Source organism: Leptonychotes weddellii, chromosome 13, assembly GCF_054177405.1.
Source record: "Leptonychotes weddellii isolate Sample4059 chromosome 13, ASM5417740v2, whole genome shotgun sequence".
NCBI lineage: Eukaryota > Metazoa > Chordata > Mammalia > Carnivora > Phocidae > Leptonychotes > Leptonychotes weddellii.
This window is the reverse complement of record NC_138381.1, coordinates 75,998,262-76,019,941: the sequence shown is the minus strand read 5'-3', so window position 1 is coordinate 76,019,941 and position 21,680 is coordinate 75,998,262. Positions and strand designations below refer to the sequence as shown.

Sequence of the window (21,680 nt, the reverse complement as noted above, 5' to 3'; positions counted from 1 at the left end):
AAAAAAAAAAAAAGTAAATATGTTAACGCCATAGCAAGTGACTAGGGTGGGGGGGGGAAGGCAACTTTGGTTGGGCTGGTGGGGAAGGCGGGTCAAAGGAGAAAGTGGTAGACATCCAGGCTAGAAAGGTAGGTGGGACTGAATCGTGCAGGACCTTCTAAGCCACGGTATGAATGGCAGGGAGCACTGAGCTGTAACTGAAACCCAGCTTTCTTCCTTTTTTTTTTTTTTTTTTTAAGATTTTATTTATTTGAGAGAGAGAGAAAGAGAAAGAGCATTTGCACATACCAGTGGGGAGAGTGGCTGAGGGAGAGGGACAAGTAGACTCCCCGCTGAGTGAGGAGCCCCATGCTGGGCTCAATCCCAGGACTCTGAGATCATAACCTGAGCTTAAGTCAGATGCTGAACCAACTGAGCCACCCAGGTGCCCCTGAAATCCAGTTTTTAATCCAGTGCATTATACAAATGTGACAGTTTCCAGGGAATGCCTTTTTGCACTAGATCTACCAAGAGGAGAGCCTTTTATTTATTTATTTATTTTTAATGTAGGCTCCTACACCCTGTGTGGAGCCCAATGCAGGGCTTGAACTCACAACCCTGAGATCAAGACCCGAGCTGATATCAAGAGTTAGATGCTTAACCGACTGAGCTACCCAGGCACCCCTGAGGAAAGCTTTTTTTTTTTTCTTTTTAAGATTTTATTTATTTATTTGACAGAGAGAGACACATTGAGAGAGGGAACACAAGCAGGGGGAATGGGAGAGGGAGAAGCAGGCTTCCCACTGAGCAGGGAGCCCGATGCGGGGCTCGATCCCAGGACCCTGGGATCATGACCTGAGTCGAAGGCAGACGCTTAACGACTGAGCCACCCAGGCGCCCCTAGGAGGAAAGCCTTTTTATAACTCATCTTCCTAAAGTGGATTGTTTCTAATTTGAACAAAGGTGCCTGTGTGCCTCAGTTGGCAACTTGGGTCTTGTACTAAGTGAAATGAGGAGCCCGTGAAAGCGTGATGCGGGCACAGACAAGATCTGGCTTGTTTTAAGGATAAACAGTATGGAGAATGGCTGTATGGGGACAAGAGTAGAAAATAATCAAGGCTAATAAAAATATAATAAATAGAACAACAAGGATCCTGCCTAACTGTATTTTTGAACTTCAAATGAACTGAAAATAAATGTTAAATATATTTATATTTCAGGGGCACCTGGGTGGCTCAGTTGGTTAAGCGGCTGCCTTCGGCTCAGGTCATGATCCTGGAGTCCTGGGATCGAGCCCCACATCAGGCTCCCTGCTCAGCAGGGAGTCTGCTTCTCCCTCTGACCCTCCTCCCTCTCATGCTCTCTCTCTATCTCATTCTCTCTCAAATAAAGAAATAAAATCTTTAAAATAAATATATTTATATTTAAAAAAATTACTTCTGTGGCGTACCTAAAGCTCACCCTTTGCTGATCAGAACTTTATTGGAAACACTGAAACCAGTGTTAAGATTGGGAAAGAATCATGCCCCTTAGCTTGAGTCCATCAGGCGTGCTGAGTCATTTCCCATTTGTTACCTTCTGGTGCCACCACTTGACCCCTTCCATTCCTTGCACATTTATGCCCAAGAAGACAATTCCAGGCTCTGCTTTCAAAAGCAGTCAGATAGTTTTCATAAGGTTCCATCACATAAATATCAAAGAAACACAGACGTAAATAGTGAGATACCATTTTCACCTATTATACTAGCAAAAAGTTTTTAAAAGTCAGACTGGTCCATGTTAGGGAGAAGAGGTAAAGCAGACATGTCTTTACCTGGTGGGAACGGGCATTTGTGAAGATCTTTCAAAACATAGGGAGTCTGGCAAGGTGCATCTAGGGCTTTTAAGATCTTCATTCCCTTTCATCTGGTCAATCTGTTCCTGGGAATCCATTTTAAGGAAATAATCCCAAATAAGGAAAAAGCTTTGTGAAAAATATTGGTGTAGTCTGAATGTCCAGAACAAAGCAAGTGAAGGATCATTTAAATCTCCTTAGGAGGTTTTACAAATGCAGGAACTAAGGCTTTGAGAAGTTACAGAGCTTGTCCAGGATCGTCAGGCAGCTAGTATGGGACAGAGCCAGGATTCAAATCCAGACTAGTTTTACCCCCAAACCCAAGTTCTTAATCACAATGCTACACTGAGTTTTCTGTATAGAAATAATGTTTTTCTCAATGGGAAAAACAAAGGGAAGCTCATTCTCATTTATAAAATTCAATTTATTCAAGTTATACACCTGTCTAGAAAAACTACAAAGACAGAGTAAGAGGTGCGGTGGTTTCTGCGCAAGGAGGCGGCAGCGGGCTTTCAGCTCCACGCTGCCCCCCCCCCCCCCCCCAGGCAAGCCTGTGTACTGCTGCGGCTGACGGCCTGCGACCCGCGCCCGAACGGATTCTGGTTTGGTTCTGTCATTCCTGGCATTGGCACAAGAATTAGAAGGTTGGAAAAAGCGAAGACCTGCTTCTTTTCTCTTCTGGTGGTGGCCTGGCAGTGGCTCCCCCAGCTCAGTGCTGCAAAGCGGGGGAGGGGGGCCAACCCAGGGGCGGCAGCCTCCAGATCTCAGCTAACAGCCCCTTCCCCTCTGCCTCTCTAGCCCAACCCCTCCCCACCCATCTCCCCGTTGCTTTTCAGTCCTTTTAACACCTTTGCAGCCAATTCCTGGCACCCAATCCTTCTCTGCCTGAAATAGCTAGAGTGGTTTCTATTTTTCAGGCTGGCCATTGATATGGTCTGCTGCAAAACTTAGATACATATTTACTAGAATTACATTAAAAATATTGACACTATTCTTATTTGTGTATGAAGATACAGGATATAAGTAGTTGTTTATCTTGTGGAGGGAGCAAAGTATTTTTTTTTTTTTTAAGATTTTATTTATTTATTTGACAGAGAGAGACACAGTGAAAGAGGGAACACAAGCAGGGGGAGTGGGAGAAGGAGAAGCAGGCTTCCCGCTGAGCAGGGAGCCCGATGTGGGGCTCGATCCCAGGACCCTGGGACCATGACCTGAGCCGAAGGCAGACGCCTAACGACTGAGACACCCAGGCACCCCAGGAGCAAAGTATTTTTGCATTTAGTTTCCTTCATATGGGGTGCAAAAGATCAATAGTCTCCACAAGTTATACAGTGACTGGTAAAGAAAAGGTTTATTAATTCAAGACATGAGTTCTTTACGGGATAATCATACTGCTATGAAGCACCTTAGTTGTTATTTGCTGGTTAACATTTGACAAGTTATAATATATCAGTTGTACAATTTTAAAACTGTAATAAATATGATTAGTTAATAGTAGACTCCAAGCTTCCCTTTGTTCTTAAAAAAGGTTGGATGATCCACTATGATCCACTAAGAAACATCTAAATGGGAAGAAACACAGAAGCATTTTTATTAGTGTCATTTAGTTTTTTCAATAGAAAACGGTCTGATAAACTATAAAACTGAAGACTTAACTGTATTGCTAAACATCCACATATAAAATTATTTGGCATTTAGACAGATAGGACTAGAGAAAAACAGATACATTTTAAGGGCCACAAATTTGTCTCCTGAATCAATAATCTCCCTTTTAAAAAAAGTAATCTTATGCCATTGAACACAACAGACTGGAAGTGAACAAGGGAAGTTATTAATGAAAGTTAACAAAATGTAGGCTTATTTTAACATGCTTGATCCGGACCAAAGGAAGGGGGAAAAAACCCACAATAATTTAATTAGGTTTACTAAACTACCAAAACATGATCAAAGTAAAAAATTTTAGGGGTGCCTGGCTGGCTCAGTTAGTGGAGCATTCCCGTTGAGAAAAACATTATTTCTATACAGAAATGCTCTCTTGCTCTCTCTGACAAATAAATAAAATTTTTTAAAAAATAAGATTTTTTTAAAATAAAGATTTTATTTATTTATTTGTCAGAGAGAGACACAGCGAGAGAGCACAAGCAAGGAGAGCAGCAGAGGGAGAGGGAGAAGCAGACTCCTCACTGAGCAGGAAGCCCGATGCGGGCCTCGATCCCAGGACCCTGGGATCATGACCTGAGCCGAAGGAAGATGCCTAAGTGACTGTGCCACCAAGGTGCCCCCCACAAAAAATATAATCTTAAAAAAAAAATAGAAGTAAAAAATTTTACCTTATATTTAAGTTAAGGATAGGAGTAAGAATAATTTATATGCATATTTTACACATGAAAACATTTGGAAGGATGTATACTAAAATCCTATTAACAGTGATCCTATTTCTGGGTAGCGAGATTTCAAGAGATGAGGGATTGTTTTGTTTTTGGCTCTTACAAAAATTTTTTCTTTTTTTTAAAAAGACTTTATTTATTTATTTGTCAGAGAAAGAGAGCACAAGCAGTGGGAATGGCAGGCAGAGGGAGAAGCAGACTCCCCGCTAAGAAAGAAGCCCGAGGCAGGACTTGATCCCAGGACCCTGGGATCACACCTAAGCTGAAGGCAGATGCTTCACCGACTGAGCCACCCAGGTGTCCCTCAAAAAATTTTTTTTTCTATAGTGAACATATGTTTTTGGTAATTAAAAAGGAGAAGAATTAAAAGCAATTAATGCCGAAGCACAACATTAACCAATGCTTTTTGAAATTTAGCTTTTCATTTGCTTCAATATGAAAAATAAGACTTTATGAGGAATTGTAATGCTGGAAAGCACCCAAGAGACCATGTGGTCCAGATCCAAAAACTAGACCTCGCATAGGCTCAACGACTGGCCCGAGGCCACACTGCCCAGAGAGTAGAGTCATGGCCTCTTGATTTCTTGTCTATGACCCCCTTATACAGAAAGCAAAATACTAAAATATACACAGTTACACATAAAAATACATTTATCTCCACAACACCAGAACAAGTTGGTTCAAGGTCAAGACCCTAAATATAAATGGTGTCAGGTTAGAACCCAAGTCACAGTGGGCCGGCTTTACCTTCAGGATTCCACAGGGAATCTGGTGCTACAGGTTTCCCACAATGCTTTGCATATTCAGTTATAAAGACTGAAGCCTCATCCAAACTATGGAATTGGAAAGAAAAAGAGCATCATGAGGAAATTCTCGGGGCGGGGGGGTGATAAGTATGTTTGCTATCCTGACTGTGGTGATGGCTTCGCAGGGGGATATATGTGTCAAGATTTATCAAACTGCATACTTGAAATATGTGTAGCCTATATGTATATATATTGATTATATCTCAAAAAATAATGTTTATAAAGGACAATGTGTAGCTCTGGTTGGATCACAAGTGGTAAATAAGCAGAAGGAAATGCACGGCATGGTAACGAGAAAGGGACGCATCCCAAGTGGCCACCACAGTTAGACTAGATGTGGGGATGGCCCAGGAAAGACTTCCGTCCTGACCGGGCTGCCCTTCCTTAGTACCAGCCATTTCTCCCTTCCCCTTTTCACTTTCCAAATTCATTCCCAACCCTAACCCAAGAAGCTGATTTCCAAACTTGTGGGTGCAGGAAAATTAGACAATCAAGCTTAGCAAAAATTATATTACATAAAAGCCCCCAATTCTCTGAGCAAGTGTCTAAGGAATAAAGCTGTAACTCAGGTTGTAAAGCAGGACTGTGAGGGGCGCCTCGGTGGCTCAGTTGTTAAGCATCTGCCTTCGGCTCAGGTCATGGTCCCAGGGTCCTGGGATCGAGCCCCTGGGATCACAACCCAAGCCGAAGGCAGACGCTTAACGACTGAGCCACCCAGGCACCCCCAAAATAAAGGTAAATTTTAAGGAAATTCTACAGTAAGGTGTTTTTGTTGGTTAATTAACTTACCTTAATTCACTTGCCAGATAGTTTACCAGGTCAGTGATGTTGTTGGTATTCATCATGTGCAATTTCAACACTTCAAAGTATTTTGTCTTCGCCAAAATCCCAAACTCCTTCTTACTTATGATATTATTCAGAATTAGATTTCTAATCTATAGAATAACAGGTATCGTTATATTAAAAATGTGTGAAATTCCAAGGCCTTATTCAATACCCAAAAGTTTCTTACAATCACAAGTTAAATTAGCATTGTGTTGTGACTAAGCCTCTTTTTTAATGAAGTGGGGAAGGGGAGATGTTTTGGCCCATTTTAGCAACAGATTAAATCAATACGAAGTAATTGCTGTTAAGCACTTTGGAACTTTTTATGAGGAAGATCTGCTTACAACAACAAGCATTTAAGGCTATAAATTTTCCACTGAGTACAGTAGCATATAAGAGAGAGGGGTCTCTGTCTTTTAAAAAATTTACTAAAGTTTTAATAAAAGCAAAACAATTTTACATATTGCCAAACGGATAGTAGTTTTCAGCTTAATTTTGATTTGGGGAAAATTATTACCTCTGAGATCAAATTTTTCATAGTGAAAAGGAAATGAACTTTGCCTCTTACTTGATGTGAAAATCCTGCCAACTGGCCAGTATTCATATGCTCTTCTAATTGCTGTAAAATGATCTGAGGATTGCATGAGCCCAGAAAATTCTAGAGAAAAAAAAAAAAATCAAAAACACAATTAATGGAAAAGTGCTATTACTACTAATTTCTGTTAAATCTGAAAGGTTTTCATTCTTAAATTTGGAATATTTAAGAATTTCTATTATAGGAAAAAAACCACCTCTATCATGTAACAAAAAATTATGGAAATAAGGAAGACATTTTACAAATACCTATTGTAACAGCAAGAGCTGTTTAACAAGCATTTTGTCATTCTAAGTGCCAAAAGGAATCTATTTAAATAATAAAATTTTGAAAAGCATCAATGGATGAGTTTATGAATAGTAAAAAAAAAAAACCAGGGGCGCCTGGGTGGCTCAGTCGGTTAAGCGACTGCCTTCGGCTCAGGTCATGATCCTGGAGTCCTGGGATCGAGTCCTGCTTCGGGCTCCCTGCTCGGCGGGAAGCCTGCTTCTCCCTCTCCCACTCCCCCCTCTCATGCTCTATCTCATTCTCTCTCTCAAATAAATAAATAAAATCTTAAAAAAAAACACAAAAAACAAAAACCCAAAGTCAAAGACAAGCACAGATGGCTGTGAAAAAATGCAATGAATAGACCAAATGACAGATAAAAAAATATGCGTGTTCTTTTATACAGATCTCCATCTACTGGCTTATCTACCTTTGGGGAAATCCCGCAAAACATTCCCAAGTGCTTTGTTCTCTTTGTTCTGTACTGTAAAGGGAATGAGTTATTTTTTAAAAGTTCTGTCCTCAAAATGCTCCTGGCTCCCTTGTCAGACACCCACACACAAAACCCTCTCTCTTAACTCCCACATGCAATCACTAAGTCATGCTGCTCCCTCCAGTTCACTCTCACTGTCACCACCCTGATACAGGGACAAGTGCCCTCCAGCCTCTCCCGTCCGTCCACAGGCTCCAGTGTGATCCACGTCCAGTCAAGTGCAACAGCTTCCCACTCTTCCCTTCTTGCCTCCTCTCTCCTCTGATCAAACCCATGGACTGTTCCTTCTGAAACAGGGCCTGAGCATTTCACTTTCCTCTTCCAGGAAAACTGATGTTCCCCCACCTCCACCAGATAAAGAACAAGGTCCAAATACCTCTTTTTTTTTTTTTTTTTAAAGATTTTATTTATTTATTTATTTGACAGACAGAGAGAGAGACACACACAGCGAGAGAGGGAACACAAGCAGGGGGAGTGGGAGAGGGAGAAGCAGGCTCCCCACTGGGCAGGGAGCCCGACATGGGGCTCAATCCCAGGACCCTGGGATCATGACCTGAGCCAAAGGCAGACGCTTAACTGACTGAGGCACCCAGGCGCCTGGTCCAAATCCCTCTTAAGGCATGTCTCAGATAGACCCTGACCTACCTTTCAGGTTTACCTCCTGCTAAACCTGCATACAAACCACCCCCCACTCAGACTGATGTACTCATGCTTTGCAGGTATGGTAAAAAGAAAATGCAACCCTTCTGCAGGGGACATGCAGTATGGGACCTTCTGTTTTGGCAGCCCCAGAGGAATAATTTGCGAAGATACCTTAATTTGCTGATGTCTTTTTTCCGAGTGGGGCATAAGCATTAGACAGGCCAGTGCAAAAGCCGGAAGCTCTAACTGGACATACTGCCTGGCTACTCCAACCATGTCGAGATCATCTGAAACTGGACATCTTCGAGAGAACACATGGATTTGTTAATATTAATTAAATTAAATTAATTTGCTACCTGACTGTGGTTTCAATGACTTTAAGCATTAAAATGCTGGGGCATAACATACACTTAGTAATGAGTAGCTCGAGTCTTTCATGGCATTCTTCGTGGAATAAAATAACCTACCTACTGGAACACAGAGTACTTCTTGCTGCTGTGATTATGTCTGAAAGCCCACACATGCCTAAAGACACATTCTCAGAAGACTCAAAACCTCCGAGACAGCACTGCGTGATTTAGGGTAGTCGTAAAAGTACTCTGTACATACATTAAAACTAATTATGGAGAACGCTTACTGACTATCCGTTTACTAGCTGCACTGCATGTGGAAAGTAGACATTGTAAAAATATGAGAGACAGTTTACCTTAAAAACAAGAGGTGTGCTTAACTTCCCAAGAAAAAGGAATTACTTGAAAGACAGGTTTATTAGAAAAGAATTTTATAAGCAATATATATGACTTTTTTGGGGTAGGAAAACAAGTATTTTACTTACTCTAGAACAGCGACGAGACTCTCACAACAATCTGATAACTGACTGGGGCTCAGAGGACAAGACGCTGAAAATAAACAACAATAATGTACACACACACACAGGTATAGAGCTATAAAATGCTACCGTCAGTGTTTCAGGGGAGAGAAAAATACCTGAAAATAGGGGTATCTGAACCACACGCTGCCAAGCTTTGCTGAAGTAGGGAACCTGGGGAGATAAGCACATTATGGGATTCATGCCTGGGGTATCATGAACTCTCTTGGTTTTGCAATCACAGAACTATATGCTTAGAGCTTATGTTCTGAATGCTAAGACCAAAATCATAAATTGGTATCTTCCTGTTTGAGATGGTTAGATTTTAGGATAATTTTCTTTCCTTCCCTCCCTCCCTTCCTTTTTCTTTCTCTCTTTCTTTCTTTCTCTCTTTCTTTCTCTTTTTCTTTCTTAATTTCTTTCTTTTTCAAAGTAAACTCTACACCCAACATGGGGCTCAAACTCATGACCCTGAGATCAAGAGTTGCATGCTGTACTGACTGAGCCAGCCAGGCACCCTTGGATAATTTTCTTCATAACTGTATAGTTCAGGATCATATTATACAACCTTGGCTGATACATTATTGTTTCATTTGGGGGGAAAAAAGCGTCAGAATCCAACTCAGAAAAAAAACTTATACTGTTGTGTGCCAGACATTGTGTAAGAGCCACAGGAAAGGGGCAAGCAGACAAGAGAAAGGATTTCATTTTTGTTGGTTTGTTTTTAAAGATTTTATTTATTTATTTGACAGCGAGAGGGATAGGAAGAGCAGGAACACAAGCAGGGGGAGTGGGAGAGGGAGAAGCAGGCTTCCCGCTGAGCAGGGAGCCCGATGCAGGGCTCAACCCCAGGACCCCGGGATCATGACCTGAGCCGAAGGCAGTCGCTTAACCGAATGAGCCTCCCAGGCGCCCCTCTCAGAGCCATTTTAATGGGACATCAGTTCTATCTGAGGAGCTGGTTGTACATTAGGTACAACGTAATGTACCCGGCAGCCACAAGGCCATCAAGTGTAAATACTGAATTCTTTTTGTTGTTGTTGTTGTTGCTAAAGATTTATTTATTTGAGAGAGAGAGCGCACAAGCGGGTACAGTGTACATGAGTGGGGGAGAGGCAGAGGGAGAGAGAATCTCAAGCAGACTCCCTGCTGAGTGCAGAGTGTGCCATGAGGCTCGATCCCAGGACCCTGAGGTCAAGACCTGAGCCGAAATCAAGTCAACACTTAACTGAGCTATCCGGGTGCCCCGAAGGATTAAATTCTATAAAATTTACTTCAGGAAACTACATACCTGCCATAAAGAATGGATACTAGAGATGGCGGTTAAAACTTTCCTTAGATAAGGAATCTGGGGGGAAAAAAATACAGGTGAGAAAATCACCACAATGGAAAACTTCAACATGAAATACCAGATTCTTAAATTTCCAAAATAAGTATCAGTAAAATATATCTACCATGAGAATGACCAGGGAAGTTCACTTACTACATCACAAATACCAGAAGAGGTCAGGGAAGCTTCCATTTGTTTCCAGCGAAATTTGTGTCATTTTTGAGTTAGCACTTCCTCTAGCCCAAGACCAAGTTAAGTTTGGCACGAACCCAAAGAGAGTGAATGTTTGCAGCGTACATCTGCTCAGTCACAAGGATCCGTGCAGAATGCTTAAGAGTTGCTGTGCAAAAGCTTTCACACAGACTGCAGTCCAGGGCACGGGGTCTTACCATATTGAAGCCAAGAAGCTTCTGCAAGAGTCCATTCCAAAGCTGCAGGTCATAGATTTTGTACTCCAAACAAAGTTCAGTCACCAATCTGACTGCCTGAAGCAGAAAATAAATTAAAAAAAAAATAATAATCATACTGCTTCAAGATACCAGGGAATCAAACCACCTGTGGAGAAGGTAGTGTGGCTACACACAAAATATGCTTATAATCTAGGTGTGTCTATTGCCTAGTTTCAGTGAAGGCCCCCTGTCTCTCTAATGAAAGAAAAAAAGAGACTAAGATTATTCTTTTCTTTCTTGCTGGCCTGGATTCAAACAGCGTCTTGGACTTTCCCTGCTGCCTTCTTTCTACCCAAAAGCAGTTTGCCTGTTGGCCCTGTAACCTTCTCACCCTAGGCTCCAACTGCCTCAGAGACTGAATTCCCACAGCAACGAGAAGAGGAGCAACAGCCCCCCGGCACAGGGATGGTCTCTTCTCCCCATCTGGATGCGGACACACAGGCCATGGGAAGGGACTACAGAAGTGTCCTCTTGGTGGTGGGGATCAAGCCCTAGGCGTTGAAGGACAGACGTAAGGGGACCCTCCAAGTTGCATGTCACCTGGCAGGATAGGGAAGTAGAAATGGTCTCAGAGCAGTAGGCTTGTTCAGGAATGAAGAGTGTCTCTGGTTTCAGGCATTTGAGTGAGTATGCGCATCAGAGAAGATGGCGGACCCACCCTCAGACAGCTCCAAGTACATACCATGGATTCATGGCTGTGGTTTTTCCATAGACCCTTAATCATTCCTTCTTTAGGACTGTTGCAAAATAATTCATATGTGATGGGGATATTCAAAGTCTCAAATGACGCCAGAAAAGTTATACATTTCAAGTAAGATCTGGAAAACAGAGGCACTGATGGGAATCATTCTTACAGACCACATTTACATTTAAGATAAAAGCCACCATAGGGCAATATTAGGTCTGTTTGTTTTTAAATGTCTATTTTTTAGGCTTCTAAATATATTCACTGAATATAACAGTAGAAAGAAATCAATGTGAACAAGATCAAGAAAACACTCAGTTTCTAAATGCCTCAAAAAACTAGGGAAACAAGATGTTCTCAGAGGCCTATGTCCCTTTGCCAAAATGGCGAGGACATTCAAGGCAGCAGAACTAGGTTTACACGGCTATTCTAACGCACTCTTACAAACTAAGGGGCTTAGGGGCGCCTGGGTGGCTCAGTTGGTTAAGCGACTGCCTTCGGCTCGGGTCATGATCCTGGAGTCCCGGGATCGAGTCCCGCATCGGGCTCCCTGCTCAGCGGGGAGTCTGCTTCTCCCTCTCCCACTCCCCCCTCTTGTGCTCTTTCTCTCTCTCACTCTCTCTCTCAAATAAATAAATAAAAAATCTTTAAAAAAAAAAAAAAAAAACAAACTAAGGGGCTTAATGTACACTTCCAAAGAACCAATCTGTTTCCTATTCCTTTTCTTTTCTTTTTAAAGTAAGCTCTACACCCAACTTGGGGCTTGAACGCATGACTCCAAAATCAAGAGTCCCATGCTCTACTGACCGAGCCAGCCAGGAGCCCCATGTTTCCCATTTCTTAACACAATGAAAAAAAATTCTACTTACTTCACTTCTTCTATGGGTTTTTTGAAGAGAGATTCTATAGTTTCTTTGTTGGCCAAATACAGGAGACACTGAAGAGCTCGTGCTCTGTGGGCAAAAGTTAACTGGCGCACACCCAGGGTCTGTAAAACCAAAGCAGATCTGCAGAGACGCACGCACGCTGTGGCTGCCTACATGAGTTTCAGCTTAGAAACCTCATTTTTTTTTTTTGCCCTTAGGGAACCAGTGGTTCTCAAAGTGTGGTTCATGGACCCCTGGCAAGCCTCCCTCAGACTCTTTCAAGTGGGAAAGGGTCAAAACTACTTTCACAATGATTCCAGACGTTCTTTGCCTTGACACTGCACTGATACTCGCCCCGGTGGGTAGAACCGCTGGGGCCAGTCAGGGTAGGAACAGCTAGCCACTGCCATGGCGTTCTTCACTGCTGAGCAAAGGTGACTTCCACTTACCAAGGTTCTTGGTGGAGCAGTAAAAATTAATTTTATGAAACCTCAACTCTTGAATACATTAACGAGTTCACACCTGAATACATATTCATTAATTAAAATGTATTCGTCAATGTTCTGGGTGACCAAATGGGAAGCACATGTAGAGCATATTGCAGATGGATGATTTTTCAGGGAAAAGCACGTATATGAGCTGTGAGCTGAACTGGGCACTTTTCACGGAACGCCATTTTTATCTGAAGCAATGACTATCAGATAAACTAATATGCAAGGAAAGATAAAAGGGATGTTCTCCCCCTCTTGCTGTCGAGGACATAGAACCAGCATCTCAAATTTCCCCTCTTTTCTCCTTCTATCCAAGACCCATTTGCCTCCTGGCTCTACACCCTTTCTCTCCCTCCGTTCAACTGCCTCAGAATAGTTCCACAGGCAAAAGCCTGAAGGCCAAAGAGGTGGTGTTGCCTTTAGGGAAAAGGGAAAGTTTAGTGTAGCTAAAGTTTAGTGGGGAGGGAGGGAGCATGACTAGAGGGTGCAGCCCGTCCTGCAGGGCCCCTGGTAGTAGGAATGTTGCCTAACCAGGGAGTTATGAATGCAGATAACCGTGGGAACTGTCAATAGGTTCAGTTTGCCAAACAGGATGTTGTGGAAGCCAGCACTAAATGGGGCTTGCAGATACTACAATCCTGATTATGAAGTAAGATATGCACTACTTTGAATAAGTGAACATTATCTTAATCATCTGTTAATGATATCAAGCATGGTAAAATATGCAGGAAAAAAATGCTAAGCTGAGATGCAAAGATGAGTTTTGACTCCGTGTCTAGGGCTTACAGTTGTAGCTGATGTTGCAAACACGAACAGCATTCTTGAACTGTAATCAATTGGACGAGACTGAAGGAGATACAGGACTCTGTATGAAAAAATATTTTAAATTACATTTAGATTTTAATTTAGTGATAGATTACCCAAACAACAGACCTGTTTTATTACAGTCCTTAGAAAAAGTCACTAGGCATCCCAAACATGGGCCTGAAGGGTTATGGGTCAAAGGCATTTTTGCTTTTCCCTTTAATGAATGCTTAATCTTTTCTTGAGTTCTAATCATAGCTAAAGATAATAAAAATAATAAATGCTAATCGCCTCTCGGCCTTTTGGCTAAGGTCAAGTGTAATAATAAATGCTAGGCCTCAGTCTTCTCATCTATCAGCTAGTCAATCTGACAATTTAAATTCTATTTAAGGGGCGCCTGGGTGGCTCAGTCATTAAGCGTCTGCCTTAGGCTCAGGTCATGATCCCGGGGTCCTGGGATTGAGCCCCGCATTGGGCTCCCTGCTCAGCAAGGAGCCTGCTTCTCCTTCTCCCTCTGCTGCTCCCCTGCTTGTGTTCTCTCTCGCTGTCAAATAAATAAATAAAATACTTTTTAAAAATAAATAAATTCTATTTAAGAAATTAATACAAACTATAGCTACAAAGTACATTGGACACATGGAAAATTCTGTTTTAATTCACAGGACCTGTTAAGTGTTCAACCTCTAGACTCAGGCCTGACGGCCCCCTCCAGAGGAGAGTAAGATGGACATGGTGGGCGGGGTACAAGGGAGGGAGAGGATGGACCTTTCAGTGGGAAAAGGCAGGAAGTTACAAAATTGGCATGAAGTATCCCTTTGAGATCTCCTTAGGATCACTTCTCGGCCTTTTGGCTAAGATAAAGTGAGATCTCCTTAGGATTTTCATTTTTTCTTCTCTCTCTTTGAATTGTTTCCCTCTAAGACTTTCCATTGTGACTGATTCAGTTGGACGTTGCAGGATGAATCTACCTCTTGCTTAGACAAAGGTGCCCCTGTGTTTGAACGACTAAGCAGGACAAGGTGGGGTCCACAGGAAAGGAGGGACCGGAGGGGGTGGTAAGCCAGCTCTGGCCAAACCAGGAGAAATTCTTCTCTTGGGTTTGCCGTTCCCTATCCTCTCTCACTATCAGATCTCCAAGGCTAATGCAGGGCTTCACAAGTTACTCGACCTACTTTTGGTCTAGAGCAGGAATGGCAAAAAGCTGGCATGCATGTCACCACTCCCTCTCCCATGCCTGTGCCAAGCATCATTAATGGATTACCACACCTTTTTTGATCTGGGCCCAGACACAGTTGGCAAGCCATGACCAATCAGATTTAGCACATTAGATGAAACCAATGTGCCTTCCTAGGTCTCAGTCTTAGGTTAGAAGGGGAAAGGAATCCTGGTCGCCCATACGGGAACCAGCCCAGCTTACCAGGGTGAGAGAATACATAGGGGTCTGGGGCCAGAGTCCTAGCAAAGAGAGTCCTCCTTTGCTTGAGGTGCTTTCTTTGCTAAAGGTATTCTAGGAACCCTCAACATTAGTAGGGACTCACTGAGGGTTCAGAAACTCTGGATCTTGGTTGTTTCTTATTTATTCCACTGGAGACAGTTGTACATACTCCTGGCCATATATCAACGGAATGATTCTGCTCAGAGTCTCAGAGACTCTGACCCAAGTTACATGAACAAAGTCTTTTCAAAACCAACCTCTGGCAGATTTACTGTAAGATTCTTACTGGGCAATAAGATAAAGGCACATGTAAGTAAAGAAAGAGTACCTTCGTAGTGCTTCATCTTCTTGAAGTTCAAATAATTCTGACGGTTTCTTTGAAAAAGTGAAAAAAGTAAAATAAAAAAACTACAAAGTTTGCTGACTATATAAGCTAATATAATCAGATGAAAAACCCAATATACAGAATTATGTTTACATAGAAGAAATCAGAGTAAAACCCATCACTTTATGAAAAGATTTTTCCTTTAAAACGCGGTTTCCTCACATTTATTCAGTCAGTAAATATTTACTGAGCACTTACTATGTGCCAGGCGCAATTCCAGGCACAAGGGTGGCCTGAGTGAATAAAACAAATGTTCCTGTCCTCCTGGTGCTCACAGTCATTGGACAATTTTTAAAAGAAAAGGACTCCATGGATTTTAAAGAGTCGTTCAGTAATTCGGTATATCCAGGGACTTACAAAGCCACGTGCAAGGTGCTAGGTACAGACACAATTCCTGGCCTCAAGATGCTGTCATTCAGGTCTCCAAATTTACGTAAAAGTTCAAACATGCTGGTTTCTGAGTCAACCAGATTCTACGTGGCCTAGCTATGCTTCTAACCATGTCCAATAAAGCACAGTCCTTGCTCTTCATAAACACTTAATAAATAAAGAAATACTTGTTACAATGAATACCAAGGGATATAAAAACTAATTAAAAATCTAATGTCATTTCAGTTATAGTATTTGTTTATAAATAGGTTTTTTTCGAGCATATCTGCCTAGTTGGATAGAGGAAGTCTCTCTGGTTGAGTTCTGCCTGAAAACGCAGAAGCAGCACAGAAAATTCTGCATTTGGAATGCCGAATCCCAGCATAAATTTAGATGTTAATGACACTATTTCTAAGAAACTGACACTATGTGCCTCCTGATGTGATACACTAAAAAGAACACATCACCTATACGGTGTTCTTGCCAAAAAGACACAACCTGAATCTAATCATGAGAAACATCGTGAGACCAAGACATTTTGTAAACCAACTGGCTGGCGCCCTTTAAAAACATCAATATCCCATCACAGTCAAAACAGACTAGAGTAAAAATCATCCGTAGATACTAAATCGGGTTATATGTGCGGTGGGGAAAGGAGTTTGAAGAGGAGCAAGTTATTAAATTGTCTCCAAATACCTCCCCTAATAGTTACAAAAAGAAATACAGTATAACTATGTTAATAGGGACACTGACAACATCGTAACCAAGTTATTTAAATTCACATCACCTATTAGGGCAAATAGATAGAGGCCTCCATATGTCATACCCTGAGAAGGACACGACATCACTTAGGCAGGATTCTAGCCCAAACTGCATCATTTGAATCTTATCATGAGGAAATATCAGATGAACACAAACTGAGAGGCAGCTTATAAAATAACTGGTCTGTACTCTTCAAAAATATCAGTGTCATAAAAGACAAGGAAAAGCCATGGAGCTGTTTTAGATTAAAAGAGACTAGAGACACAACAAATACATGCAATGCATCGTCCTAGACTACATCCTGGTCCCAGAGAAGGAGTGGGGAGGGGAAATTGCTATTAAAGAGCATTATTGGGACAATTCATTATATTGTAACATGGATCATAGATCTGAGCCTATGTTTGTGGTATATCAATAGTGTATCAATTTTCAATTATCTAATTTTGATAATGATAGTATGGTTAAGTAAGAGAAAAGCTTTGTTCTCAGGAAATACAAACTTGTTAAGGGGTAAAGGGGCATGCATAGGCAATTCATTCTCAGACGGTCCAGAGAAATATTATAAATATATATATATATTATAGGGTGAAACAAATATGGCAGAATGTTAAACATTGATGGAACTGGGTGAAGGGTGTACAGGAATTCTTTTCAACTACTGCAACTTTTCCGTATATTTAAAATGATCTCGGGCGCCTGGGTGGCTCAGTCGTTAAGCGTCTGCCTTCAGCTCAGGTCATGATCCCAGATCCCAGGGTCCTGGGATCGAGCCCCACATCGGGCTCCCTGCTCTGCGGGAAGCCTGCTTCTCCCTCTCCCACTCCCCCTGCTTGTGTTCCTTCTCTCGCTGTGTCTCTCTCTGTCAAATAAATAAAATCTTTAAAAATAAATAAATAAATAAAAATAAAAATAAAATGATCTCAACTAAAAAGTTAAATCACATGACCCTAAGAACAGGCCACTTCTTTTACACAAGAGTTAATCTAGAATCACCAAAAGGTAAAATAGTTGCAAAACAGTATTTAAATGAAAAGAAAAAGGAAAAAACCTCATTAAAACTCATCAGATAACAGAAGGTATTAAAAGGAGCCAACGTTCCTTGTTCTAAGAGTCTGAGCCACTCATTAGAAGGTTCTGTCAGTGCGGGACAACAGAAAGAACAACAGATGCTCCCGGAGAATGGACTCACCTCCCCAGGCTTTGTGGGCGGGCATAGCCACTTCTCCAACAACATGTCCCAGACCTTCTCCAAATTAATTTCATTAACTTCAGCAATTTCTTTGGCAGCTGTGTGAATATCTAAGATATTCAAGATAAAGAATTAAAAAAAAAAAGAAGAAGAAGAAAAACCCAAGCTTTCAATGCAAGATAACTGGGAATCAAAATGATAGTTCTCCTTGAGCAGAAAGATGAGCGGCGTCTTGTCCTCACCGGGATAGTCTTTGCTGGACGAGTTCTGAATTCGCTGACTGATGCTCGGGTGTTCGTACAGACTGACAAGGAGATGTGCAGGTTTTCCTATGACTCTCAGATACTCTGCCAAGTTCAGCTTGTGGGCTATGAGCACGGCTTCAGTGCCTGACCGCCGATACTGGATATGAAGCTTCTTCAACAAAGCCTCTGCTTTTTCACGTGTTTCATCCTTTAAAAAAAAAAAAAATCACAAGCGAAAGGAAAATGTTAATCTCTAAACCTCAGTGAGGCAAAGAATTCATCCTTATCAATCAAGGTCCTTCCCTGCCTTAGTTACAACCTTACAGAGCTACACAAACCCTAATCTTTCTCCATTTTAGGCATTCAACCCTCCAAGACGCCCATCCCCGGGGCGGGATGGGAAGGTTCACCAGGGGAGCACGAGTTAAGTGAAAAGAGAGAGGAAGGAGCCTTCCACCAAGCAGTTCAGACACACCTGAGATGGGATATTCTGCAGCCATCTCTCAGCTAGATACAGGCAGAATTTCAGGCTGGACATCTTGAAGGAACCTGAAAAGACAAAGAGATTTATAAGCAAATTTAATCAAGACAAATGTATTTGAGTCAAATTAAAAAGGTTATTTTTTTAAAATGAGAATACATACTCAGAGTAAAAAAAAATAATTTAAACAGGACAGAAGGACACACACCTTTTAACCCAAATGGAATAAGATCATACATGTAGTACATACAGTTCACTGTTTTCACTATACAGATTCCTTGGCTATCTTTCCAAGTCAACTACATAGTATTCCATTCTATGAATATGCTCTATTTTTTTTTTTTTAAAGATTTTATTTATTTATTTGACAGAGAGAGAGACAGACAGCGAGAGCAGGAACACAAGAGGGGGAGTGGGAGAGGGAGAAGCAGGCTTCCCATGGAGCAGGGAGCCTGATGCGGGGCTCGATCCCAGGACCCTGGGATCACGACCTGAGCCGAAGGCAGACGCTTAACGACTGAGCCACCCAGGAGCCCCTATGCTCTATTTTTTTAAACAAGTTCCTGACAAATGAACATTTAAAAAAAATAGTTATTTTCAATTTCTGTTACAACTAAAAACATGGCAGTGTGTGCCTGCGTTTGTGTGCTTGTTTGGTTATGTAAGAACACGCAACGATTCATTACTAGAAGTATGAGTGGATATTAGGAAGCATCAATTTCTATCCCTACCAACAAGGTGGAGAGCACCCACATCCCTGCACCCTGATAAGCTACAGGGAGCCTTGCTGACTTCACCGGAGCCTTTTCAACATTCAGCAAATTTTAACAATGTCAGCAATGCACCAAGTGAAGACAGAGGGCACACATAACATTTTTAACTACCATCGATAGTTTTAAATGCCTCTCCTTAAAGATAGAGAAGTCCATTTTTTTTTTTTTTTTTTAACTGCAAGTTCAAAACAACAAGCCAACCATTTTGAGCCCATTTAGAGGAAGAATCCGTACCTTCTGGGATATCCTGGGCAAGACTGATTCCAATAGCCACAGCCCACTCTGGGTTAACTATAGACAGTAAGTAGGATTCAATGGTTTGAGTGATCTTAGTTATTTCCTTGTTAATCAGCACTGAGGATTTAGCTTGTGTTAACTTCAGGAGCTTCGGCTTCAATTTTTTTTCAAAAACATGCTTGGCTGTAGACACATACAGAGTGTCCAAAGAGAACTTCAAAGAGAGGAAAAGAAAAGTTAAGGCTGATTTATATGCGCACCTTTAAGGGTTTACCTGAAAGCAGCACAAAATCCTTCTACACAGGGTCTAAGCTAACTAGAGGGTATAAAGATACGTCTTATAAAGTCTCAACCCATTACCTTCATTAATTTAGAAATTAAGAGCAGTGTTGGGAAAGATTCTTCACTGAGTTCTGTAGCTAAAAAGGAAACAAGAAGAATATGATTTGCTTAAGAAAAAAAAAAATTGGCTATTCAGTAATATTCAAAAGTTAAGGAACATACAGAGAATTTTCCAGAAGTTCTGTGCTGTGCCAAAGAATATTAGGTGAAAAGGCAGTCTAGTTTGGGCGGCTGATGGCAAACTTATCACATGCTCCAACATATACTGATATTCTAGGTCCACTGGAGGAGATATTCTTCTGTATGATTTCAAATGTTTCAGAAGACTCAATGCCTAAAAAAAAAAAAATACATATATATATAATATATATATACACACATATATGTATAAATGTAATTTCCCGTGAGATTAAAACAATCCTGTTTCTGAATTGTCTAACTTGATAGCATCATGGATTTCCATTCCTGAGAAGGTCTTGTTTTCATAAAGATACACCAAAAGCTTTTGTAGTTTTACCTCTTAAGTTATCCTTCTAAACCAAAACCATAATTTATACAATGATTAAAGAAATTATGTGCGGAGAAACTAATGGAACCTTGTTGTTGGTGGGATGTTTATGAGTTTGACAGCTCCTCATGCCCTGTTTGAACAGTCTGAGAGATCTCAAAAATACCCTATTTCAATTTAAATACATAGGCAGTAGATCTAAAATTAATCCTCTATATCCCTTACATTTCTTGAGCTTACATCTGATATTTTTGGGGCTTGTAAAACCTTTTGAATCAACCCACTGTCTTTTAATTTTTAAACTCCAATTTAAAAAGAGATAAAAGCTACTATGACCAAAATTTAGAAAAGACTAAAAAGTTACTGAAGGCACTAGAATTGAGTCAGTCCTACCTACTAATATAGAAAGTGGAATCTAACTCTGGGTCCCACATGCTATTTTTTTTTCCCTTCTTCTGAATCACAAAAATTTTGTTTTAATTCTTTCAAATCAGTACTTTAGTGACTTCATGCTCTTGGACTAATTTAAATTGCTTTAGTAAAGCAAGAATGGGATTAAGATAAATAATAAAATACAGAGAGCATGAGAAGTCTTTTTACTTCTGTATCCCTTTCAAAGAAGAGGACAGGAATAAAATAGAAAGCATAAAGGATAGTCCAGAAAGATACTATGTGACTGCAATTCTGTAAATGATCCAAAAAGAAGCATAAAGATAATTTTTAAATGTATAATAGTTATACCTGATTAATATTAATGTTGGTTATCTTTTCATCGGCTCTTTCTATAACTTTTAGGATGACTTCAATCATTTCATAGTCATAGGGATCCAACTGTATAAAAGTAAAAATATATCAAAACTTAAGATGGTCAGGCCAGGAGATGGTTTTATTCAATTATGGTATTCGACACAGATTACAAATATAAAATCTCACTGCACTATGGTGTTAGATTAGATTATTCTTTTAAAAATGAACTGAAATGGGGGCACCTGGGTGGTTCAGTCAGTTAAGTGTCCAATTCTTGACTTCAGCTCAGATCATGATCCTCAGGGTCATGAGATCGAGCCCTGAGCCCTGTGTCTGGCTCCATGGTGGGCGTGGGGTCTGCTTAAGATTCTTTTTCACCCTCTGCCCTTGCCCCCCTACCCCTGCTTAGGTGCTCTCTCCCTCAAAAACAAACAAACAAAAAAACCCTGAAATGTTCTTACCTCAAAATTAGCTCTTTATTAATTCTATCAGGATAAACAAATGTTCTTTAAAAATTTTCCAAAGTGACTTTAAAAAAAGAAAGCTGTTCCTAGGGTACTAAAAATCTAGAAACAATATATATATCAAAATTTCATAATTCTGTAAATTTTTTTTATTTTTTAAATTTTATAAAAAAGATTTTATTTATTTTTTGTCAGAGAGAGAGAGCACAAGCAGGGGGAACGGCAGGCAGAAGGAGAAGCAGGCTCCCTGCTGAGCAAGGAGCCCGACACTGGACTCAATTCCAGGACCCTGGGATCGTGACCTGAGTCAAAGGCAGACACTTAGAGGCGCCCGGGTGGCTTAGTCGTTGAGCGCCTGCCTTAGGTTAGGGTCATGATCCCGGGGTCCTGGGATCGAGCTCTGCATCGGGCTCCCCGCTCTG

At 41.1% G+C, this 21,680-nt stretch overlaps 1 protein-coding gene and 1 long non-coding RNA gene across 8 annotated transcripts in view; one reads left to right on the top strand and one right to left on the bottom strand.

The window, feature by feature from the left end:
- The window catches only part of LOC145716869 (uncharacterized), a 25,871-nt gene extending 17,865 nt beyond the window's left edge, over positions 1 to 8,006 (top strand). For both annotated transcript variants that reach the window (XR_014139825.1, XR_014139824.1), the window contains exon 4: positions 7,906 to 8,006. This is a non-coding gene — a long non-coding RNA (uncharacterized LOC145716869). The remainder of the gene's footprint in view (positions 1 to 7,905) is intronic.
- The window catches only part of KNTC1 (kinetochore associated 1), a 100,031-nt gene continuing 81,498 nt past the window's right edge, over positions 3,148 to 21,680 (bottom strand). For all 6 annotated transcript variants that reach the window (XM_081802326.1, XM_081802321.1, XM_081802322.1 and 3 more), the window contains 20 exons: positions 20,789 to 20,878; positions 19,702 to 19,873; positions 19,558 to 19,616; positions 19,195 to 19,411; positions 18,182 to 18,255; positions 17,704 to 17,914; positions 17,462 to 17,571; positions 15,085 to 15,131; positions 13,304 to 13,382; positions 12,030 to 12,148; positions 11,158 to 11,293; positions 10,416 to 10,511; positions 9,988 to 10,044; positions 8,816 to 8,870; positions 8,664 to 8,727; positions 8,000 to 8,129; positions 6,400 to 6,489; positions 5,796 to 5,941; positions 4,948 to 5,033; positions 3,148 to 3,375 (listed from right to left, as the gene is read on the bottom strand). In XM_081802326.1, coding sequence (XP_081658452.1) covers positions 3,365 to 3,375; positions 4,948 to 5,033; positions 5,796 to 5,941; positions 6,400 to 6,489; positions 8,000 to 8,129; positions 8,664 to 8,727; positions 8,816 to 8,870; positions 9,988 to 10,044; positions 10,416 to 10,511; positions 11,158 to 11,293; positions 12,030 to 12,148; positions 13,304 to 13,382; positions 15,085 to 15,131; positions 17,462 to 17,571; positions 17,704 to 17,914; positions 18,182 to 18,255; positions 19,195 to 19,411; positions 19,558 to 19,616; positions 19,702 to 19,873; positions 20,789 to 20,878 — 2,049 coding nt within the window. In that variant the 3' untranslated portion in view covers positions 3,148 to 3,364. The remainder of the gene's footprint in view (positions 3,376 to 4,947; positions 5,034 to 5,795; positions 5,942 to 6,399; positions 6,490 to 7,999; positions 8,130 to 8,663; positions 8,728 to 8,815; positions 8,871 to 9,987; positions 10,045 to 10,415; positions 10,512 to 11,157; positions 11,294 to 12,029; positions 12,149 to 13,303; positions 13,383 to 15,084; positions 15,132 to 17,461; positions 17,572 to 17,703; positions 17,915 to 18,181; positions 18,256 to 19,194; positions 19,412 to 19,557; positions 19,617 to 19,701; positions 19,874 to 20,788; positions 20,879 to 21,680) is intronic.